This window comes from Vidua chalybeata, chromosome 3 (genome assembly GCF_026979565.1).
Source record: "Vidua chalybeata isolate OUT-0048 chromosome 3, bVidCha1 merged haplotype, whole genome shotgun sequence".
Lineage (NCBI taxonomy): Eukaryota > Metazoa > Chordata > Aves > Passeriformes > Viduidae > Vidua > Vidua chalybeata.
Window position 1 is genome coordinate 39,633,556 of NC_071532.1, and position 24,275 is coordinate 39,657,830.

Consider the following 24,275-nt stretch of genomic DNA (forward strand, 5'->3'; position numbering starts at 1 on the left):
TGGGGATGGCTCTCTGTCGCTTGGAGTTCTCCATAGCAGAACTATGCTGGCACTTCTGTACCAGGAAAGCTGGAGTGGGAAAACTCAGTGAGCATGAACTCAGGCCTTGCACATCCTTGCACTTTACCCAGTGGCCTCAGGGTTAGTTCTGATTGTGGGATTTGGTTTAAATGTTCCCACAATGGGTTTTTTGGCATACTCTGCTGATTACTTTTTGATTTGGACACTTGTGGTTACTCACACTGGCCAAGGAAGGAAGATGAAAGGATTGCTTCATCTTCTTGCAGATTGTTCCTGTATTTCCTCGGGACTGGGCCATGGGAGGCCTGAAGAGGCAAGTGGTGCTGCATTGTGTTCCAGCCTGGGGTACAGGGCCACCAACAGCGCCTGTTGCAATGGTGTGCCTGGGTTAGGGCCTTTTCTGAAACCTTTTCTGAACAGAGGACCAAAAATTCTGAAACAGAAAGAATTCTGTGTTTGGCAGTTTTTCCAGGTGCCATTCAACAAGTGCCAGTTGGAAAAATTCACAAGGAAAAGCTGTGTGGTTGGCTTTTGTTGTTGGTTTGCATTTTTTTTTTTTTTTAATACAAAGGAGCTCACATAATCTACCCTATTCCATGGAAGCCTCAGTAGGCAAAAAAAAAAAATAACATAAAGGCTGAGGAGATAGTCTTCTGTAAGACTAACAGTGATATTTAAAAATGGTAATGCCACAAAACATTTGCCAGTGTTTAACACTGGTTTTGATAAACCTGTGCAGAAGTGTGTTGGATAAGGCCTCAGGTTTCCCTGCTGCCAAGTCCCAGTCCTGGCACAGAATTCACAGCCCAAGGTGTCATCCAGGTGACGGAAGGATGAACCCCAGAGGCAGTGGGCATCGGCACTGTGCTCCAGGTGGAGAATGATCCAGGGACCGGCCTCTGTCTCCCCGTCTCTTTGCTCCCACACTGTGGATTGCTCTGGCACATGCAGTTGCTGCTGGATTTGGTGGCAGTTCCCAGCCATGAGCTGCAAGCCCAGGGTGCAGGAATGTTCTTTTGTGTCGGTACCTTGAAGGAACACAGTTAGCAGTGGATGAGGACGATACCCTCACAGAAGTGCAGGTTGCAACTGGAAGTAAGTGCCTTGATGGGATAGCTGCTGTTGGAGCAGTGGTGTGCCTAACACAGGCCTCTGATGAACTGTGCAGAGCAGATTTAGTTCTCTGTAAGGAGCATAAGTGGTCATACTATGTTGACATTTTATTTAAAAACAGGAATGTAAGATGTTTAGAAAGCAGAAATTAAGGAAAGATGAGGCCTATTTAGAATGATGTAGCTGAAGGAATGGTTCTTACAGAGAACATCTGGAAGCCATGGGTTCATTCTTCTTAGAGCCACATAGAGCAGAGGGAGAGACTGCAGGAAGAAGGCCTCAATTTGTTTTTGTTCCTTGTCTGCAGGAAATTTCCGCCGTAAAGCCTCAGTGATCATGGTTGATGAGCTGCTCTCTGCCTACCCACACCAGCTTTCATTTTCTGAGGCTGGGCTCCGGATCATGATAACCAGCCATTTCCCTCCCAAAACCCGTCTCTCCATGGCCAGCCGCATGTTAATCAATGAGGTGTGTCTTTTATCTCCCCCACCTGTCTTTCTCTTTCTGAATTTGCATTTTCCTGTAGCAGTGTTTAGCTTGAAATGCAACTCTGCTGTTTCTTCTGGATCCCTAATAGCGCTCTCCCAAATTTTATCCTTCTGCCACTGACTTCACTGAACATCCCTTGCTCTCTGTGCCCCTGGAGATTTTTGCAGCAGTTGTTACACAGTAGCTGTGTAACAGCTATGTAGCTGCTGCTCACAGGAGCTGCCCTCTGCATAGACCTTTTTAATAATATGGTACTACCCTGAGACTGCACTTAACGTGTCACTGGTCTTGGAGTACTCCTGGAGTCAATTCCACAGCCACTGGACCTTCATTTGTAAAAGCTGTGCATGTGAGATTTTTCTAGTGGTCTGCAAGCAAGCATCATTTTGTACCTGTTGAAAATCCTTTTTGCTTTTAAAGATAAATTTTTAAACAATTCTACACACCTCTCTTTCTCTGTTCCTCCCTTTTGCTTATAAAAACCTCAAAATTTAAAAAGTCTTACTTCTCAGCAAGACTGCCTTTATTTACAGAGACAGAGGCTGATCAACAGCAGGATTTACACCAACGGTGAGTCAGAAGTAGCAATCAAAATACCCATCAGGCACGTGGTGGAGAATGGAACAGGCCCCAGCAATTCTGCTGAGCATGGCGTGAACGGCACGCAGCGGGATGAGGACGTGGCCGAGGCTAGGAATGAGAATGAGGATAACGAGAACAACGAAAACGACGAGGAAGAAGATGATGATGATGATGATGATGATGATGATGACCATGAAGGGCCATACACACCTTTTGGCCTACCCAGTAAGAAACTCCTGTGTTTGTGTGGTGTTTGTTTGGATATGCTGGAAAGCATTGCAGATGGATGTGGAGGTAGAAGTGTCTCTGAGAGCTTCCATCAGCTTTCACTTTGCAGTGAAGCTCCTAGCCACATGTAAAAGAGATGGGGAACTGGGAAGCAGCAGGAACCTCTCAGGGTGCAGACTTCTGGGGTTGGGCACATCTCTGCTGCAGCTCCTGTGTTGGCACTGTGCTGCTGTTGCAGTAACAGGGGAGATGCAACGATCTCCACAGGGTGGGTTCTGCCCCCAAAACATGGCTCACCCCCTGGAGAGATGGATCTCTGCTCACTGTGGAGGAAGCTGAAGGTAGCTGGGCTGCTGGCAAGGAGCCTGAGTGAAGATCAGATATGTCCATGGCTAGGACATACCTTTGCTGGGAGGTGAGGTGTGCTCTTACCTCACTTGGACAGTGCAGTGCTAATGTGGGTAAGGCACTAGTGATACTGATGTGAAGCAGATACACAGGGTGGTCCTGAGTGCCTCTGCTTTCCTGCTATTCACTAGTCACTGCCACAGTGCTTCTCGCTCTGTATGGAGGGCTTAGAAAGTCAGAGCAGCTGCATGACTCATGAGGAGCTATGTGTGCCTTAGGCTGCTGAGCACTGCACCTGCAGGATGGAGATCTCCTTTTAGCCTAGTGCTTCTTACCACATCAGGGCTCTGGTCCTGGGATGATCATAATGTATCCCTGTCCTGCCTTTGAGTCACAGTTGCCATAACTGTCAAGAATAGCTGTGTTGCAGATGAGCTGGAATACTGTAGGGAGTGGTCCTGTCCTTTGCAGGCAAGATACAATTTTGGGAACTCCTGTTCAGGTCTCACTCAAACAGCATTTCTGTAGTTTGAGTGAGGAAAAGACCTGAGCCTTAAAGAGAGTAATTTAGATGTCCTATGGACTTGCAAAGTATGTGAAAGGCTGGCACAGACCTCTCGAGATCTCTGGTTCCAACCCCTGTTCAGAGCAGGTCCTTCTCCAAGCCTGTGTCCAGTTAAGTTTTATTATCTATAAGGATGGACATCCCACAGACTTCTGGGTACCTGTTCCAATGTTTGACCACCCCCCCCTCCCCCCACCCCAGTAGGAAAAAAAGAGAAAATGCACAATGTACTTAATGTGCTGTCGGTTCTGAATTTCCATATTGGAAGTTGAGTCCATTGGCTTTTGTAATTCCCTTGTGCAAGGAATTTTGTAATTCCGTTTTGAAGGGCCTGCCTCCATCTTTTCTGTACCTTCCCATTAGGTGATTTAAGGTGAATCAGATCTCTTTCTTGGACTTGCATTTTATGTGGTTTTGTAAGAACTTGACTAGAGAGGAGGGGGAGCACATATGGTCTGACCCATTACTTAAACGCTCAGGGAGGGCCTTAATACTCCTGTGCCTGTCTCTGACCTCCTATCTGCCATTACATCATTATCTTCTGAACAAAGAATGGCATGTTGGCATAACAGGCTGAGGTGTCCCTGGCATCTTGTTTGCACATGTTAACAAACTAATAACATTCTGAAATACAGCAGACGTGTCTTGTGATTGTTTCCCTTTGTTTTGTTGTTTGGCAGCTGGCAAGATAGAAATGTTGAAATGGGTCTTCACATGGCCCTTGAGTTTTGTCCTGTACTTCACAGTGCCCAACTGTAACAAACCCCACTTGGAAAAATGGTTCATGGTCACCTTTGCTTCTTCTACCCTGTGGATTGCAGCTTTTTCTTACATGATGGTGTGGATGGTACGTACCAACTAACCACTGCCTGGGAGAAGCAGCAGGAGGGGGTTTGGCAGTCTAGAGAAATGCATAGGAAGTTCTACACACCTGAATTTTCAGGTGAGAAACCTTAGGTTTGCTTCTATTTCTTTTGGATCTGTCCACACTCAGAGAAGAAAATTAGGGGCCAGTAGCCATGGCCTTTGAGCTTGATTTAGGGCATTTCATCCGGATTCTTTACCTTGGGCAACAATTACAGCTGCAGCAATGGAACATCTCCTAGTCCTGTAGTGTGAGGGGTGCTGCGTGACAATCTGGCAACAACAACTTTTCATTCTCTTGGAGCAAGCAAGCTCAAGAGACATGGAATTGTGAATGATAACACTTTGAACTTAGCATGAACAATAGCATGACATTCAATCAAAATCCTGCAGAACTAGAAACATAGGGTGGTTTTGTGTTTGCTTAGCTAGTATTTATATATAATAATGTTTACAAACTTCATCCAAGATCAGGAGACAGTTACCCAGGGTAGTGAGCAACCATATAGTCTCTTTTCCAGGTTAGTATCAGGAAAACTGTGGATGAAATGTATGGAACAACTAACCTGAGAGGGTACACAGCAGGTGAGTGCTATCACCTGCCAAGTGAGGAATATACCAAAAAAGCCTGTCACTGCCTCTATTTAAAGGAAGTGTGAGTTTGCACTGAGAGATTCCCTCTTGTCTCAGAGCATCTTGCAGATTTGGGCCAAGTTGGTCTCGGGTCTTAATTCTTGTAAACAGCTTGACAGTTTATTTCATACTCTCCTTAGGTGACAATCATTGGGTACACTCTGGGAATTCCAGACGTGATCATGGGCATCACTTTCTTGGCAGCAGGAACCAGCGTGCCAGACTGCATGGCCAGCCTTATTGTGGCCAGGCAAGGTGGGTCTTTGCAGGGATGGCATCCTGCTGTGGAAGTGTGTCCTGACATTCTCCTCCTCTTCAGGCCTCTTCAGGTAGCACAGATGTTTCCTCAACAGGAGAATATACAGAGCTCTTTCCACAAGCCTTGGAATTTAAATCAAGAACAAAGAATGAAATAAATTGTGCTGCTATTGCAAAGCAGTTAACAAGTTCTCAACAGAAGTGTGGAACAAGTTCTGGCAGTATTGTCAACTTCAAGCCTTCCTCAATAATCACAGTAATTTTCTTAGTTTGAATATCAGTGGTATAGAACTATTTAATGGCATAAGAATCTTTCAGGTCACCTTCCAGCTTTTCTTCTCAGTAATAAGGACTGGAAGATCCTAATGTTTTTAAGGAAAGCAGCTCCCCCATATTTGTGGCCTGAGCAACAGGTGTATTAAGAGGAAAAGCAAGTAGCCAGTATTGCTTTATGGGAGCAAAACCAGTGGCTTATCACTGAAATAAGCAGCTGCTGAGCAGACGACTCAAAGACCTTTTGCAATCAATCCAATACAGAAGCTCATGTGTCATGGTCACAGTAAAGGGTCAAAAGTCCCCCTGAATATTGCACCAGAGAACTGGCAGGTCACAGCCAGCACAGCAAGATCCCTCAGCAGCAGAGGATTAGTAGAAGAGAATTCTCAGATGATCCTGGAAGGTGGATTAAGTCCCTTTAAGCCTGCTGTCCTTGTATGATGGGGGGGCAAAGGGAAGGGAGGGAGTGAGGGGCATCTTCCATAAATCTTGGCCTTAATTGGGGGAAATTGCCTGGATTACCTTAGATTAAAGCTGCAGGACTTTTCTGAGATATGTCTGAGCGTATGTGGTTTTCATTCCTGCAGGTATGGGGGATATGGCTGTGTCCAACTCCATTGGAAGCAATGTTTTTGATATTTTAATTGGCCTAGGCCTTCCATGGGCTTTGCAGACCCTAGCAGTGAATTATGGATCATACGTAAGTCCTACATTTGTTTACATAATTGTTGCTTATTATTTATTTATTTATTTTTAACAAGCCAGATCTATCTAAGCAAAAAAAGTCCAAAATTCTTTGGATTTTTTTTAAAAAACAAGTAATTTTCTCTGTTACTATATGGGAGAAGTAGAAATTAATTGTCACTGGACATTTCCCATCCTTTTGAGGACAAGTACTTCCATTTCTTCCTTGAAGACAGAAGTCTGTGCTGAAGTAAGCTACCTTACTAGAATGCACTGGATTTTCATAGTCTTGAATATATTCCAAGTAAGAATATCTTTATAAGGCAGAGGGGATAAACACACAGGTGAAATATAAAATGTAGATGAGATCTGTAGGGCTTTTGCTAAGAAAAATTCTGGCATTACTAAACTGTTAACACACTGCAAAGTGAAGGAAACTGTTAAATAATTGGATGTTTCAGAGCACGACCAACAGCAGGAAACTCTGCAGAGCTTTCCTGTATAAGACAAAACTACCAAACACCAATGAACTTATCCTTTACTTCCCAAGTGATAAAAGAGCCAACCTCTGCCCCAGAGCTGCTGCAAGGTTACTTCTGAGAAGTAAAAGCAGGAGATGCCACAGAGTTCTAGAGGGAAGTCGCTGTGGCTATTGCTGTTACCTGGACACCACTCAGACAGCAGTGTAGGGCAGAGAGAGGACTGTTGGTTACAGTCACTGAGTGAATGCAAAGTTAAAAGGCAGGAGAATGACAGAACTGCTGAGCTTGACAAGTTCCTCTGGAGATTGTTTAGTCCCCAGCCCTCTGCTCAAAGCTGGGTCAGCTAGAGCAGAATGCTTAGGACCTTGTCCTGTTGGGTCTTGAGTAACTCTAAGGATGGAGTCTGCACAGCCACTCTCAGCAGTCTGCTTTGTTTTTTAACCACTCTCAACAGTCAAAAGCATTCTTATATTATAATGGGATTTCTGTATTTAAAATTGTGTTCCTCTTGTCCTTTCAATGGACAAGAGTCCTTTCTATGGACACTCAGAAGAGTCTGGCTGCACCTTCTCTGTGTTCTCCCCTCAGGTATTTATGCACATAGATAAGATCCCCCTGAATCTTCTCTTCTCTAGGCTGAACAGTCACAGCTCATTCAGCCTCTCTGTATGTCAGATGCTGCCATGCCTTAAATCTTCCTTGTGGTCCTTCACTGGACTTGCTCCAAGAAGTCCATATCTTCCTTGTATTGAGGAGCACAGAACTGGACCAAACACTTCAGATGTGAGTAGAGAAGGATCATCTTTCTCTCCCTATTGGTAACAATTCTCCTGATGTCACTCAGGATGCTGTTGATGGCACAGGGGTGCATTGTTGACTTCAGCCTGGTGTCCACCAGGATCAACAGGTCTTTCTTGGCCAAGCTGCTTTCCAGCTGGTCAGCCCCATGCTGATATGTGTAGTTATTCCTTCCCAAGTGCAGGGCTTTTCATTTTCCTTTGTGGATATTAATGAGTTTGCTGTCTGCACATTTTTACAGCTTGTCCAGCTCCCTCTGTATGGCAGCACAGTCCTCCAGAGCATGAGCCACCTTCCTTGGTTTTGTATGGGCTGTGAACTTGCTGAGCCTGCTCTCTCCCCATCATCCACTTAATTAAAAAAGACACTAAGCAGTCCTGACCCCTGGGGTAAGGCCCTAGTGACTGGCCACCAGCTGGGCTTGGAGCACAGTGCTTTGGCTGGTTATCAGGCCATTTCACTGTCCACTTTTCTAGATTGTTCTTCCTCTGTTTGTCTCCAAGGATGTTTGAGAGAATGCCAGAAGCCTTGCTAAATTCAACATAAACCATGTCACCCAGCAAGTCCCCCATATCATACAAGACTGTCAGGCAGGGTCAGCGGGATTTCCCCTCCATAAATTAACATGTCTTGTCCTTTGTGTATTTAGAAGTGGTTCACATGATCATGTGTTCTGTCATCTTTCCAGGGATCAAGGTCAGGCTGACCAGCCTTTAGTTCCTCAGATCTTCCCTCTTCTTGAATATAGGAGTGCCACAAGGAAGCAGTGCTGTAGGAATAAAATCGCTTTCTTTAATGAGCAATTTATCTGTAGCTCATCTATATTTTTGTGAAAAAGGATGAAAATAAGTGGCTGAACAGAAGCAGCCAGCTTTCATGGAGGCATAACAGTATCACTACTGTTTTGCATACCCAAAATGTCCATTGTACATGATTAGAAAAAGCAGTCTTGGAAACTGCCTCACAATTAGCAAAAGAGAGTTTTCACTTGCTGTTCCTGGATTTATTTCCAAATTCTTGGGTAATTGGACTTTAAAACAAAGCAAGTCTGCTTTTGCCACCCAGTTATTAGTAATTAAGCTATGTTGCTAGCGAAGGCTGGCACTATCTGGGTCAGGTGTACCTTGGTGACAGTGCCTAGAGCTCCAAGATGCTGGTTGTTATTCCAGGAGTGTGGCCATTGTCCCTGGCACCCAGGTCAGAGGGGGCAGCAGATGTGGAGCTCCAGTTCCTGAGGTCTGTCAGGCTGAGCCTTGGGCTGCTTGCATGAGCAGGCCCTGCTAACTGCATTGAGGCTCATGGGCTCAGGCCAGCCTGGTTGTCCACTGAATATCACTGTGAGTCAAAAGTACTAGGTGATTTCTGAGCTAATAGTACAACATTTTGTACTGCTCCTTTGGTGTTTGGCAGGACCCAAATGTGTCTCTGTAGTATCTCCTCCAACAGGGGAACTCCTCAAAGCAGTCTTTATAAGTGGCTTCATGTGGAATCGGGACTTGTTGTTTAAACAAGCTTACTCCATGGGATAGTGTCTGAGTGGGGAAAAGGCAGCTTTGTGATCTAACAGAATGAGTCAGGAAAAGAGCAAGAGGGGGACCTGTCAGAGAGACAAATGGGCTTGCTGGAGTCACAGTAGGTGAATGTAAGAACTGGAAATAAGCTGTGAATTTCTGCAGACACATCCTGGTGCTGGGTTGCTAAATCGCATTTTGATTGAGTGCCTCTCTTCTGACTCTCTTCTGACTGCTTCCCCAGCCCCATTGTCAGTTTATGCTTCAGCTTAATGTTTATTTTAGTCTGCCTTCCTTATTACAGGAAGGGAGAGGAAAACCATCTTATGATTCTCAGGCGGCATCTTGGAAGCATCTGTCACCTGGTCTAGAGAAGGAGGTTTTCCTTCTGTGTTCCTGCTTTAAATAAAATACCTTCCCCTAGGATGTGGTTACTCTGCAAGTGCCTCACCCTTTGCCTTCAGCTCAAGTGTCAGTCCAGAATTCCTGGCTTGGACCAAGCCACCGACCCTTTTTCCATGAAAAGGCAGATCTATTCAGGATTAAACTTTCCACATCAGATCCCTTCTGTTTTTACAATGCCAAGTCTTTAACCCAACCATATGTTTATTATTTCAAGGGTCCTTCTTTCTGAACACTGATTAATGTCCAGGTACTAACTCTGCCTTCCTCTGCTTCTCACTGGAACTTCCATCTCCACTGCTCACTTGGCCACCCTCTTGCAGCTGCTTTTGCCTTCTGTTATGTACACAGCTGATCTGGCAGGCCAGCAGGGCTTTTGGAGGAAAAGCAGCATCCCTCTGGACCTTGAAAGTCCTTTGATATATTCATTCTCTCATCTCTTCCAGCATCGAGTCCTGGACACATTGCTGACTCTGTAATTCAGTAAGCATCCTTCCCCAGTGCACCTGGTGTATGCAGAGTGGAAGGATGTTTGCACCTTTTCTTCTATCCAGTTGCTTTCCTCTGGAATATTTTTTTGCATGTAAACCAGACATCATCCAGCAGTATTTTGGAGAACAGAAATTTTAGCCTAAGGATAAAGAGCCAGGTTGATTTGATCATGTCAGCATTTGGAAGTATAATTATGTCAGTCCAATTTGCTCCTTTGCCTGATAACTTCAGGCAGTTTCAGCAAAATTTGACAGTACATTAGAAGTCTGAGAGACCTGATATTCCTTCCAAGCAAACAAGCATCTTGAGTACTGCAGGATTAATCCCAGTGCAATCATATTTAAGCATCAGAGAATCCAGAGGGAAGCAAATGCTTGCAAAGCACACATGGAGATAGGAAGCCTCACTGCTTTGCTCCTCGCTGACCAGTTGATTTTCACTGGTTAAATTTCAAGGTACTGGGGTGAATGGTATGTTAGGACAAAGCTGGCTCCCTGGCTTTGTGGCAAAGAGATTATTGGGATGATTATACTGTAGTAGAGCAAAAGTGTCCCTGCCAATCCTCCTAGCATTACAGGAGTTCTCTCCAGCTATAGCTCCTGCATGATACTCTTGAGCAGCCATGTGCAGCACTCCAGGTGTATACCCACTGCAAAATGAATTTTGTGATATGGAGCAAAACAGGGACACTTTCTTAGAAGTCTAAAAACAGGTTTAAGAAGGAAATTCCATTTAGACATGCAGCAATGCATCAGTGTTTGAAGTTCCAGTTTGCTTAGACCGCTGTCTCATGGTAAGACCTCAGGAATGCAGGATTTAGACTGAATGTCCACTGCCAGGCAGAGACACTGAAGGAGAAGGATACCCAGACATACAGAAGACCTGCAGCTTTTTCAGCTGAAGGACTGGAAACAAAGCATAGCCCTTCTGAAATTCCTTACTGGGGTAATTTCTGACATATTAAGGCCCTGAGGCAAAACCAGTGTGGGTTTTGGCAATAGCTTCTTGTTTTCCTTTAAGCAGCAGCCAGAAAATAACTTAAGAATGGAATAATTTTTATTTCCATTGTTTTTCCTCTGCTGTTTAGCCTCAGCCTTGGTTACCACAGCAGCATGGGAATGTCTGGAGCTGGTGGCAGCCTCTTTGCATTTGCTGCACAAGCAGCTGGGAGGTGGCCCCCCTCAAACTCTGACAGAGGAGGCTGTCAATGTGCAAACCTTCTGTGCATTATCAGCCAGAACAGCATTCTTCTGCCTTGCTTCAGCCCCTACACACAAGCCAGTCCTCAAAGGGGAGTTTGGGAATATTGATTTTTTCTCCGTGCAGTATGAGGGAGTGCTTCTTCTGCAGCCCATTTTCTCTTGGGGAAGAGGCATTTCCTATTCTTAAATAAACAGGGGACTGGACTTTTCATTATACAATTAAAAGGACTCCAGCTGAGACTCTTTTTCCAGTCTTTGCCAAAACCTGAAATTATCTCCTCCCTTACTGTGAGTTTTGAATGTTTTGCTGCCCTTGTTTTCCCTGAACTTGGACATTTTCACATATCCCAAGGAAATGTATTCTATTGCCTCTTATAGGAAATGCCACTCGTCTCATGAGAGAGCTGCTTGACTGATTTCTGCCCTAATTTGATGATCAAGTACACATTTTTCTTAAGCTTTTGTTTCAAATTTCAGAATCTTCTGGGCTTCTGTGCTTATAGTCAAAACTCATGATAAGAAATGGGCTAGGCTGGTGATTACCATAGGAATGGAATCAGTTAAATCTGTATTTCCAGAGCTGTAGAGTCATGGGAAATTTGTGAAACAGCAGCGGGTAGTCCAGAGTCAAATTCAGGAAAAGAAAGGGTTTCCCAGGAAGCTCATTTGGCTGAACTAGATACACATTACAGCTGAAATTTCTGGAAGAAAAAGTGCAATTGTTTGAGTAAAAAAATATTCCTGATGAGCTCAAAGTACTGGAAAAGGTGTGAAGAATTCCAGATGCTTCTACTGAGGCTCAGGAGGTGATATATGCATGGCACCTCCCTGCCACGGAGCAGGTAGAAAAGGCACGGAAAAGGACAGAAACCACATGTGAAAAGGGCTATAAAGCAATTGAGAAGCAAATAGGAAATAACAGAAGGACAGTTGGAACAAGTGAACATTGATGTAAGCCTGTTCCCAAAGCACATTTGCCTTGGGGATGACTGGGAGGTGGATTCCATAGGTGGGTGCCTGGTGTAACTCCAAATGAACTGGACTTGCAGTGCTGTGGGGTTACCCTGTGCACACCAACATTCCCATGGATTTGACTTGCAGGGAGCACTGCAGGGCTTGGGCAGGGGCCTGCATGAGGCATGGCTCACCTGGCACAAGTGGCCAGGCTCACCTCAGCAGCCTCTGGCACACGGGGAGAGTGGAAGCATCCTTCAGGTAAACAGAGAAGTACAGTGAGAGGTGCAAGGCATGCATGAATCATGGGGATTCAGCCTTGTTTAGATTTCACTCAAAGCCCTTCAGCAGCACTGTATAAAAACCACCCATGTTTCTGTAGGCTGACTTTCTGAAGTAGATACATGCCTGTTAAAAAATGTGGCAGGGCTGCCAGGAACGTTCTTGTTATTTAGGTTAATTAATAATTCTCTGCTTTGCCCAGCAGTGCGACCTGGGCTAGATACCAGGCCAGGAATGTGGCTGGTTAAACCCAAGCTGAGAATTGTTAACCTGGAGTGAAACTCCAGTATTTTGGTGCATTAACCCTGTGAGGGGAACTTGGTGTTCACGCTGCAGAAGGGGTTGCCACATTTGCTTGGCCCACATAGGAACAGCATGATGTGTGTGGCTCTTACATTGATAAAGCTGCTGTAAATAATTAGCATACATTTTCTGCTTTTGAATTATCCCTAATAGCATCTTTTATTCCCCTAAATGACCTCCAAGGAAGAGCCTTGCAGATAGTCTAAAGAAAGTAGCACCAAACATCTCCTTTTCAAAGCACTGTCCTCAGCAAATTAGACACAGAGGCCTTTAGAATGCTCTGCTGGTTTTATGGAGCATGAATTTGTAACTGAGAAGCAGTGTTAAGGTTAAATTTTTGCACTTTAGGTTAAATTCAGACATTTTCCACGGTAAAATAATTCCATATTCTTCATTTGTTTTCTTTTCCTGTAGATCCCTTTCCCATTGATACATTTTATACTGACAGTTGTTACAAATATTCACACTAGTCAAACAAAATTCCTGACCAAAATCCAGACAGGAATTTATTGTAATTTATTATCTCTTTCCTAGCCAGCTGCTGTTCCTTTGGGATATAGCAGGGAAGGTGGCTTTAAATATGTGTTTTAGTACACAGTGTTAGGTAGGTCTTTTTTTGAACTTTATAATACTGGAAATGCAGGTTAACTGTTACATGTGGGCTATTCTGATTGGTGGAAGCAAGAAAGGAGGAGTGGATGCACAGGAATGACTGAAGCCGAGCAGGCTGGTCCATCTCTGAAGTTTACATTAGCAGAGGGATCATGGCATTTTTCATTTTCAGTTATACAGACAGTCCCAAAATCAGTCTTCATGTCCTGAAGCAATCCAAATCCTCCATTTCTTTGAGCAGTCTGATGAAAATAGTGTATTTAACATGTAATGGCCATAGGAATGTTATGGTCCTGCTGTCCATCCATACCCTTACAGTACATTCATCCTAAAGAAATCCTCCAGTACCTTTCAGACAAAATTATCATCATGGTTGTAGCCTTTTTTATGGTGTCAACAATCAGCAGGGAAGAAAAGTGTGCCATTTGTGTGAGCTGGTATTTGTACATGTGTAAAGGGAACAGCAAAGCTTGGGCAGGACGGATTGGCTTAGAAGATCCTGGGTGTGCAGAGTGCAGTGCAGGCTGAGAGTTCCCAAGTGTCAGGACTGATCATCCTTTCTGACTCTACAGGTCAGACTCTCCCCTCAATGGTCCCTGGGGAGTGAACCTAAATCATTACTCTGGATTTAGGAGCAATAGTAGGGTGAAAAGGATTTCCTGACTGTGGTGCAAAATGATACAAGTGTATCTGTATTCTTGCATTCTTAAAATTGTAGTGCTGCTTGACAACATTAGCAATACCCACTTCACTTGCAAATGGGATTCTTTATAATCTAATTAGAAGGATGGGAGCACTGAGAAGCCAACCTTTCCTAGAAGGATGTCCCCTCCACATAGTAGCTCCTGGAGAAGTGCTTTGAGAGACTACACTGAGTGTTCCCCTCATGATGCTGCAGGTGATGCTGTTTGAGGTCAAATAAAAATGCCCAAAAGGATAATGTTTAAGTTCCCCAAGAGAAGGATGGGAAACCAAGGATAAGTGTGATCCTAGCTGAGGAGCAGGATTGGAGAAATGGCTTTACTTCCTGTAGCCTTCCTTTGTAACATTAGGTTTATATTTCACAAAAATCACATTTTAAAAAGTATTTGGGCCTTAAAGATGCAGGTGACTTCCTTAGGTTATGCTCAATGCCTCTAAAAGTGGCAGTTTAATGGCTTCTCAGCTTTGTGGACCTGCATCTCGGTTCTTGGACAGTGACTGTAACTGGGGCTCTGCCATGAAGACATCTTGCACCAGAGCCTGTGAGGTGCCTGGTACACAGCCCTGCAGTAAGTAAGTTGTCTCCTTGTCTGATCTGCCTCAGTGCTAAATCATGTCCAGCCTATGTTAGTGTGCCATGATGCATTGATACAGACAATTTTTCAGCACCTGAGGCTCTGGTTTTGAGATTACTGACTTGTTCCCTTCACCAAGAGGAGTAAGATTAGGGAAGAAATAATGTGAGAGTGGGGAAGAAATCAGGTGCTTGTATGTGTCCTTGTTTATTTTCCCCCACTGTGAAGCATTAATTGGTGACTGAATGTAAAATTTCCTTTCCCTTTTTGTTCTTACAGGACTCATATAGGAATTAGAAAATGTCATGATAGAGTAGTACAAGGGATGGCAAAGCTCACGTGGAAGTGGAACACTGTGAAATGTTGTCAGGTTCTAAGGACGCTCCTCTAATAACACTCCTTCTTTGGCAAAATAGGGAGTAGGCAAAGTTATCTGTGATGTAATGGTCTGACTTGGCATTTACAGCTTGCAAGCCACTGTTTAGCAGCTCAGCAGTTTAGGATTATGGAAATATAAGCAGAGAGGAATATTGTTTGAAATTGTGAGATGGTTTGATAAACTTCCTTCTTTTACAGATTCGGTTAAACAGCAGAGGACTTATATATTCTGTTGGTCTCCTGCTGGCATCAGTTTTTGTCACAGTATGTATATAGTTTTTTGTTCTTCTTTTCCAAAAGAGGGATTTTTATAGACATTTTCTTCACCTGCTCCTTTCTCAACCTCCAGCTGAAATAGTGGTTGCAAAATCTGTTGTTATGGGATAGGGGTGCTCCCTGTTTGAAAAGCTTCCCAAGGCCTTGATTTGGCTCTTTGCAGGAGCTATCACTCCCACGGGATGACAGTCCTGCCTGTATGTTTTCCATGGGAGGAACCTGGGAGAGCCATTAATAATCATTAGGAATTTCTATGCTAGAGCTGAAGCAGGTCCCTTGATGCATGATGAGATCCATTGTCCTGTGAGACAAGCAGACAAAATGCTGAGCAGGTTGCTTGGCCTCTCGATGATCCTTCTGAAATACAACACAGTCCAGAAAAAACAGTGCCTGACAATGTTTCTGTTGAAATCAGTACTTGGTGTTCCCTGACCTTTCCTAGAAATTATAGGAGAGGAATGATGTGACATCTTCCAAATCTTGAGATGGGAGGGCAATCCTGTGCAATGCACACCAACACAATTCCCACATACACAAGACATTAATCTTTGCTGGGAGCAAACTATGCAAAGTCAAGCAGTCTTAGACTGTGTGGCTCTAGATTGGGATGCAGAGGAGCACATGAAGCATTTTGAGTAAAAAAAAAAAAGGAACCTGGCCTTTAAATCCATTTCTGATTGAATTAAATGGGATTGTTCTTGCCAAAATTAAATTCACTGGAGAAACCTAAGGTGAGGTGATGTAAGTCAGGGTGGCTTTTGTGACTGCTGCTCTGATTTACTTGAGCTGTAGTTTTCAGCTCACTTGGTGCAGTTTGTGATTGCTTCCAACTAATCATCATCAGTAAGGGGACAGCCCTCTTTTGGCTCCTGTAGCTGAGGAGGGGATTTACCACTTTATTCAAAATGTTCCTGCTGTGGTGGCTTACTCTGTGTTTATTGTAGGTTTTTGGTGTCCACATGAACAAATGGAAACTGGATAAGAAGCTAGGGTGTGTGTGCCTTTCCCTTTACGGCATCTTCCTGTGTTTCTCCATCATGACAGAATTCAATGTTTTCACTTTTGTGAACTTGCCAATGTGCAGAGATCACTAACGCAGGTGGCAGACTGTCGGGAGGAGCTTCCTTCTTACCTGTGCAATACAAGCCACGGCTGGCATTTCCTGGATGCAGTGCACCTCCAAGTCGTGACCTATATCCTGTTCACTGTTCATAGGACCCATGGCCCCGTCTAGGTTTGCCCTCTCCCTGGCCCCCACAATCTGGAACAATCCTTCATCGATGTGAAGAGCTTTTTTCAACATCCATGTGATTTCCTTGCTCGATTTTTGAACAGTGTGACTGAGACTCAAGATGAACTGGCTGCTAACTGGCATTAAGCCAGTCAAATGGTCTGCTACAATTCCTTCTTTTTTTAAGTTATTTGATGGAAGACTAATTAATTTATGACTTAAGACTATTGCTACAATGCAGGAGAGGGTATGTCATATGGAGGTTGACTTTCAAGGAGAATCATGGGAATTTTTTTTTTTTGTTGTGGGGAGTGTTTTTTGTTTGCTTTTAGTTTCAGGTTTGCAGGTTTTTTTGTTTGTTTGGGAGTGGGGGTGTTGCTTTTGTTTTTTTTTTTTTTTTACTTGCCAGAGATCAACGTCTTCTCTTGCATCTCCTTCTGAGTGCTGGGCCTCCTGTAACAATCCAAAGGCCACAGGGCAGTTTAAAATGGAAATGCAATTCAAGGTACTCAACATAAAAATGGATAAAAGAAGATTGTCCAGGAAAAAAATGATGACTTTTTACTATAAATAGTTAACCTTGTACACATCTGTTAAAGGATGCAAGCTAAATGTGGGTTCAAAGGGTTAACACTGCTACGATTTTACTATGAATGTTGGAGTTTTATTACAAGGGTGTTTGTTATTTCCAAGCAATAGTTTGATCGCCAGCCCAGAAGGGCTACCAAGGAGGTGTCCTGGTTTTTAAAGGTCTGCACATGGAAATGGAAGGTCAGAACTTTCTCTGCTTCATCAAATTTCTAGTTTTGGGGGGATTCAATAGTTCACGTCTTATTCATTCTGAGAAGGACATAAGTACATGTGCAAACTTTTTTAAGTGAGTTACAGACACTGGTTTCTTTAAGAGGAAGGAGGCATATTTTGCACAGACATGGTTACTGAAGTCATAATTTGCTATTCTTTAAAGTATACACTGGACCTGGCCTGATATTTTTCATCTTAAGCAGTTGAACTTATCTGATAACAGACCATGTGGATTCATCACCTCTCCCTTTTGGGAGGGTAGAAGACACAGACAGAGATGGCACATTTTAAAATGTGGAATATCTTCAATGCAGACTCTCTCACAGATCTTAAGTTATTGTGAAAGTTTAGCTATTCATTGTTCCAATATCCCTGCTAGATTTTGTATAATTCTGTATTAATATGCAGGCAGATTCCACCCCTGAGAAACACCATCACTGCTTCATTTGTATGTATTGATACTGTGCGTTCTTGCCACTGCAGCTCTTGTATTTACTTTAAGCACTGATCACTTCTGATCCTCTTGTATATGTTCTGCTATGAAATGTATTAAGAGACTACCAGCTAGGTGAATGTTTTTGTCTATGGTACAAACAATGGCAGATAATAATAAAGATACAGCAAACCCTACATAACAGAAAGAAAGGAAAAAAACCCAAAACATCAAACCCTAAACTATAGCAGGAAAAGAAAATGCTCCAGTTTAAAAGAAAAAAGAAGAGAGCCACATTCTGTTCACAGACAAAAAGCCATTTTTTTTTTCATTTGCACTTTTGGAATTGATTTTTTCAACCTGATTTTCTTTGGGCAAAATGTTGTAAATGAAAATATTTATACCCTGTGGTTTCCCTTCAGCTCAGCAGCTAGTTTTCTTTGTTTGTGACACCAAACACGTGGAGGCACTGGCAGCTCTTGCACTGTGTGTGGCAGTGAAGTCCTGTGGAAAAAGCCGCGCCCCACTGGCCTCACTCGGGGAACAATGTGTGCCAGTGGATCCCTGGCAAGAAAAATAAAGGGTCCAGAGACAGCAGAGAGAGTGGATGACATGCCTGCATTGCCAGTTTTCATCCTGGAAATCAATTGTGTTGCTGCTTGTTGAGCTCTGCAGCTGAGGTTTGAGCAGCCTTCTCATACCTGTGCCTGCGGGACATCCACTTGTGTTAGGAAGCCCACTGTACCTTCCTGTTGCTGGGTTTTTGTTTCTTTTGTTGTTGTTGTTAATGAGATGAATAATAATAATAGCAATCACTAAAATGCCTAAAATACTTCTGTAAGTCAAATGATGTTTGCAACGATGTGGCATGTGTCACTAAAGCCACCCCACAAACATGCAGCTTCACTTCATAGCGAGATGCAGTTGCTCCTAAGCAGAGTGTGTCCTTGCTGATAAGGAGAAGGAAAAAAAGAAGTTTCATATCAGGGCCTATTATTTCTTCTAATTTGAATATTTTTACTGCTGCTCCAATGGAGCCAGTTGGATCTATTTCTGCGAAATAGCCATTAACTATCCCATGGCACAAGAACTACACATGTATTTCTTAGGAACTTTTCCTACTGGTGTGCATTAAATACTGTAGTAGTTGTAGTTTTGTGTTGTGTGTAAAACCTGAAATACCTTGCTTTGATACTTGTGTGTGTTGCCAGAATGTTCTGCAAGCAGCTTGTTTTTAGCAGAAGCAAAAGGTACCTTGAACTGCTGTTACCTTTGCCATAGATGGCTCGGTAAGCATGTCCTAAAGCGATGCTTTCTGCCAGATGTGCTGATGATTTGCAGCGAAATTGTCAGGTCCAGACCTGGTTTGGAACAGAGCAGACTGGCTGAGTGTACCAGGAGGAAGCACAGTCTTGTTAGCACAGTCACGGCCTGTGTAGAAGGCCCCAGAGCAAAAAACCGTCAATTTCTGGCATCCTTCCTGTATGCTGTCTCCAAAAGTGGCATGGACAGTTTTATTCCGATGCAGGGCATACTCAGAGCTTTACTGGGCCTTACAGAGGACTGAGTCTCCCATGAGTTCTCTCTTCCCAGGGGATTTCTCCCCTCCCGAGGTCAGACTCTGGAGGATAGCCAGTGCCTGGCTTCAGTGTCCCCGTGGGAGGCTCTGCTTTGCCTGTGGCTGCATGAGCCGCAAAGCTGTCACTGGATGCAGGGTCTCAGGAGCCAGCCGGGCTCGCACTGGGGTTGGCAGTGGCTGCTTGAGGGTGGAAAGAGGGAGCTGAGGCGCTCTGAGGCTCAGGGTTGAGGGGCTGCAGGGAGCCACCAGGGAAGCTGGGTTGTGTTGGGTATTTTTAGCATGACTGTGATTCATTTGCAGTTTTCATCTTCTGAAAGCAAGGGTCACCTTCGCATCCAAGGCTGCTCTGGTTCATGGACCAGTCAACTGTTTTTGTTTCTATTCCTAGCAATTTCAGATGATCTTCAATGAGTATTTCAAAGGGAGATTAAAGAGCCTTTTTCTCCATGCAGAGGCTGCACTGCAGTTCTTACTTTGACTTAAATATGTGACCCTTGGCTGGCTTCAGGTCTGCTTGGCATGGATGACCTTCCTTTGACAGTGGTTCAAAGGCAGAATGACAGGAGAGGGTATGATAAGAGATGGTCTTAAGACATGCTGGGAAAACTGCTTTTGTCCCACCAAAGGTGAACTTTTTACTTGCCTTTTTCCCCCCACTTTTTTTAATTTTTGTTTTTCATGTGCTGTGCTTTTTAATAGACTTTTTCTGTGATAGGAACATCAATATGAAATGTGTGCATGGGAGATTTTTCACTTGCATAATTTGTTGGTTTTGCTGTGATGCCACTTGCATGCTTAGTTTCCAGATCTCTGTCCTCAGCTGTATCACTGAAATCAATTGATTAGCTTTGGATTTGTGATGGTGGTACTTGTGGAGAACAAGGTGCAGGACTGGGTTTTTTTCTTGACAAAACAAATCAGGTAGAGTGGCAGTCATGTTTTAGACAAAACGACATTCAAGGTAGGTGGAGTGACCTGAAGGTAACATTTAATACCCTGCTGTTAGAACAGGGATTTTTATCTCTTTTCCAATTGGTATTTGTGAGATAAAATGTACATTCAGTGTTATTGAATAACTTTTTAGAAAACCATAGCTTTCTGCTGACTGACAAATATTTCTTATATTAAGATTTTTTTTTAAACACTAATCCTTTCAATTAAAGTTCACAGAGATGCAATAGTGCAAGTTTTATCTCTTTCAAAGTTACACCACTGGAGCTTTAAACTTGTTTAAAAATATATTTTTAAAATCAATTTCAGTGGACCATGCTTACCTGAATTTAATTCTGCCTTGTACTTTCAAAGTTTCGCTTGATCAGCAGCCACTGCAAGTTAGTCTAAAAGAGACTTAAATCCTGGTAAGAATGTCCCTTTTAGATTGGTACAACTTCAACTGAATCAGTTTAAAGCCATGGTTTTAAGGAAAGCAGTGGATATTTGAAAGACCTCAGCCACTTCAGATTTAAGGAGCTGCAGAGTCTAAGTGTGTTGAATGGATGTACCAAGCAGAATGCAAGGCTTAGTTTCAGGAAGAGAGTTTTCAGTATTCAGGGACTTGAGTGAAATCTGACCTTTGTGAAATCAGGGGCAGAACCCCTGTGACTGTTGTAGGGTCGGTGATATGTTTGTAGCAGTGAGTCCTGGAAAGGATGGGGACACTGTGTTTTTTTTGGGTGAGTGGCCTTTTTATTTTCTTACCTGAATAGATAAATTACTATTAATTAATAAGACCAAGCACCTTTAAGGGAATTTACATGAATACTCTGTTACCACTTAGTGGTCTCAAATCTGAAGCACAGTTCCAAAAAGCATCTACTTCTGCCCAAACTGTTTACAGTTGTCTCTCTGAATCTGCAGAATCAAACTCTGGTGAGGACTTGATCCCTGCCTTTTGTAGAAGTTGACTTTATTCTTGGAAAGCAATAGGGTAAGAAATGGCAGTCTGTCTCGTTGTGCCCTGGGGATGTAAATTGGCTATGAAATCGATTATTTGCTGGCCTGAAACAATCTGACATCTAGGCCAAGTTATCCAAGTTTGGGTAGAAGTACCTCATTTCAGGAAGGCTTCCAAAAAAAGCAGATTGTTTTAAGCAACATATTTTTAAACATATTTATGTAGCAAAAATTACTTTATTGTGGTATTTTTTAGATAGGTTTCTGTTTTTCTAATAGACTTGCAAAACAAGTTTGAAATCCCCCACACCAGAACAACCTGACAGAAATCTTGTCAGTGTAATCTTTGTCTGCCAGGTAGGATTTGAATGGTGCTAAAAGTCAATGTGATAATTTTACAGCAGCAATTCAACATAACATTTTTATTGCCAGCTGAGGAAAAACACACTGCTGTATGCCTGACCCTGTGAGGATGTTTGTAGTTGTTTACAGATCTGCTCCAGTGCTAAGCATTTGTTGCTGAGGTTTTCCATTAGCGTGCCTGACAAGCAAAATGAGACCTTGGGCTCCTGGAGGAGCGATGCCTGCTGCTGAACATTTTGTCCTGTCAGGAGAGGAGAGGGCTGCAGGGGCACAGGCCCCTTGGCTACTGTTTACTGCTGCCAGCTTGGGATTACACTTGATCCTTTTTCAGAGCAGGAGCATGTGTTCTCCTGAGGACCAAGTCTTTCCTTGGCTCTGGTCAGGGTTGCTTTTGGCTGATAAATGCTGGAGCAGGGGAGGGAACAAGGGCTCCATTCACTTTACATGTGTAGAGGAGGATGTTGAGTGGCAGATGCTGTATCACAGGAGGACTTTGGATGGAGAATTCCATGAAATCTCTCCCATAGGCAGACATCCCTGTACAACCAGCAGCCACCCACTTTCCTTCCTTATTTTATCTTGCTCCTTGTGTTGCCAGGATTCAGAATTTTGCTTCCACTTTCTCATAAGCTGTATCCCTCTCGCTTTGATGGCTGGCCCACATGCTGCTTTCTGTAACACAGAATTAATGCACTGGGCTAGCACAAATAGTGTGCAGGTTTTGATCCAGTAAGTGATCGGAGAAAATGCAAGGAGATGCTTGCTTGGCAAACCAGCCTCCGAGCACCTGACTCCAAACAGCACAAACTGCCTGCCTGGAAAGTGCCCCAAGCCACTGGGATAATCAGGCACTGCACAGGACATAGGAACACTTCTCATATCTTTTCAGAGACTCCCTCAAGGGAATTTTGCACTCTGTGCAAAGACATTCATTATACAATAAATATAATTTATCTAATTAAGGGATTCTAGATCTGACCTGGGCCTTTTACACTTTGTGAAGCCAGATTATACTATGGGAGTTTTACTGAGGGACTTGGTCACAAGTTCATATAATTCATTGTCAGGTTTTTAGTGGTTTTTTTTTTAATGTATGAACATAGGTTTGTATTCAAGCAAAATACCATATTTATACATATATATACACTTTACCTAGTAAAGTATATGTGCTAACTGTTGTTAAATTGAAGCCCTGTGGTAACTAGCTGTTTCTGCATAGGAATAAATTCTTACCATGGCAAGTGCTAAAGATGCTATAGGTGTATGAGTATTTAAGACAGTCTTACACATACCTATTTATAAACTTAAGCAAAGTTTTTATTTGTTTTAGCAAGGTATTGTGAGTGGTGCACATATGCATCTGTGCAATACATCTGTGTACATTGAGTTATATTTCTAATTGTTGTTAGTCACTTGAAATTCCAGTTCTATTGCTGAATATAAAGTCAGCTTCGGGGAAAAAAAAGAGCAAGTGTGATACATTGAGGAGGTCAGAAAGTTCTGCACTGCATTTTATTTATTTATTTATTTATTTATCAAAAACAGAGTGCTGAGCCCCTGGTTCAAGAAAACATTTCCCCATGCTGGCAGAAGATTTAGGAACCTAATTTTGGTCCACTCCTAAAGCTAATGCCAGGTTTCCCTGGATCAGGGGCCAAGCAGACTAAGCTATTTAAAGCATTGTTCTATCCTTTTAAGTAGCCACAAAAAGGAGTGAAACCTTCTCAAATGGTTCTTGTAACTTTTATTAGTAGAGAAGCTGAGAAATGCTGAGAGATCCAAAGATGCTTCTGCAGGTGATCTATAAGGGTAGAAATATGTAAATAGTAAATAGTGCTCCTTGCACTTTTAATATTTGTAATATCACTGTCACAAGGTACCATTTGCAATAACCAAAATTGACATTTCATAAGCTACCCACAAGTAGACTTTTTTATTATTTTGTTCCCCTCTCTCATTAAGGAATTAATCTTCCTTTGACTTATTTCCCCCAATTCTTTTCAAAAGTAAGTGATTGACTCTGGTTAAATGTGAAGATACCCCTAAACCAGGTGTCATGTGCCAGCTAATGCTTGGGTGAAGCTGACATTTATTGTCCCAGCTTTATGACAGGATTGTTCCCATTTACAGCAGGCAAGGACCTCCCACCTTGAATTTCTACAGTAAAAACAGTCCCACTGCTCACAAACACAACGCTCCCCTATTTCCACCACACTTGTTTGGGTTCAGGGGGGTCAGCAGATCAACAGTGTAGAAGAATCTATCACATCATCACTATCAGTGGGGATACAGTAGGGCTTTCTGGGGGAAAATACAACAGCATCAATGGAGTCCTTTTACAGACAATGTATTGGAGGGGACTATATTTTGCCATCTTTTAAAGACACGGGGCAATTTTAGATCAAGAAAGAAAAAAAAATGGAAGATAAAGCCTGATTGTACAAAGTACAGCCTCAGTCTTTCATGAAGGTTTGTAATAATGTTCAAGTTTTGCATAGAGTGAGCTCCCATATTCTGTCAAGCATAGAGCTCAGCTGAGTTTTTCATCCTTGGTTCTCAGAAACAATGTTTTTCTCTCATGTTTCCCACTGCACTCAGGACCTCTGAGCATAATATGCACTTCTGTATCATGGAACTGCTTATAGGTGAAGTGAGCGAGCACAGAGATTGAACCACAATAGTTTTTGAAAGAAGCAAGCATGTTTGTGTAATAATTTCATTCTGAAGTAATTTTTTTTAATGGGTGCCAGAAGCAGAGGACACAAAGTGGGAATCTGTAATCATGCAGCACCAGTGGAGAGCAAGTACAAGCAAAAATAGTATGGCATCACAAAAAGTTGTATGTAATTTAGATACTGGCAAGTTTCACAGGGGTGGCATTTACATGAAGATTTTCCTGGATGCTACTTGATCTTTGCAACCCTTGGTCTTTTCAGGAAAGT

At 43.0% G+C, this 24,275-nt stretch overlaps 1 protein-coding gene across 1 annotated transcript in view; it reads left to right on the top strand.

Moving 5' to 3' along the window:
- The window catches only part of SLC24A3 (solute carrier family 24 member 3), a 111,598-nt gene extending 93,270 nt beyond the window's left edge, over nt 1–18,328 (top strand). Inside the window, exons 11-17 of the mRNA XM_053939622.1 lie at nt 1,442–1,602; nt 2,157–2,430; nt 4,027–4,193; nt 4,984–5,098; nt 5,965–6,077; nt 14,953–15,018; nt 15,975–18,328. Coding sequence (XP_053795597.1) covers nt 1,442–1,602; nt 2,157–2,430; nt 4,027–4,193; nt 4,984–5,098; nt 5,965–6,077; nt 14,953–15,018; nt 15,975–16,124 — 1,046 coding nt within the window. The 3' untranslated portion in view covers nt 16,125–18,328. The remainder of the gene's footprint in view (nt 1–1,441; nt 1,603–2,156; nt 2,431–4,026; nt 4,194–4,983; nt 5,099–5,964; nt 6,078–14,952; nt 15,019–15,974) is intronic.
- Nucleotides 18,329–24,275: the final 5,947 nt, after the last annotated feature.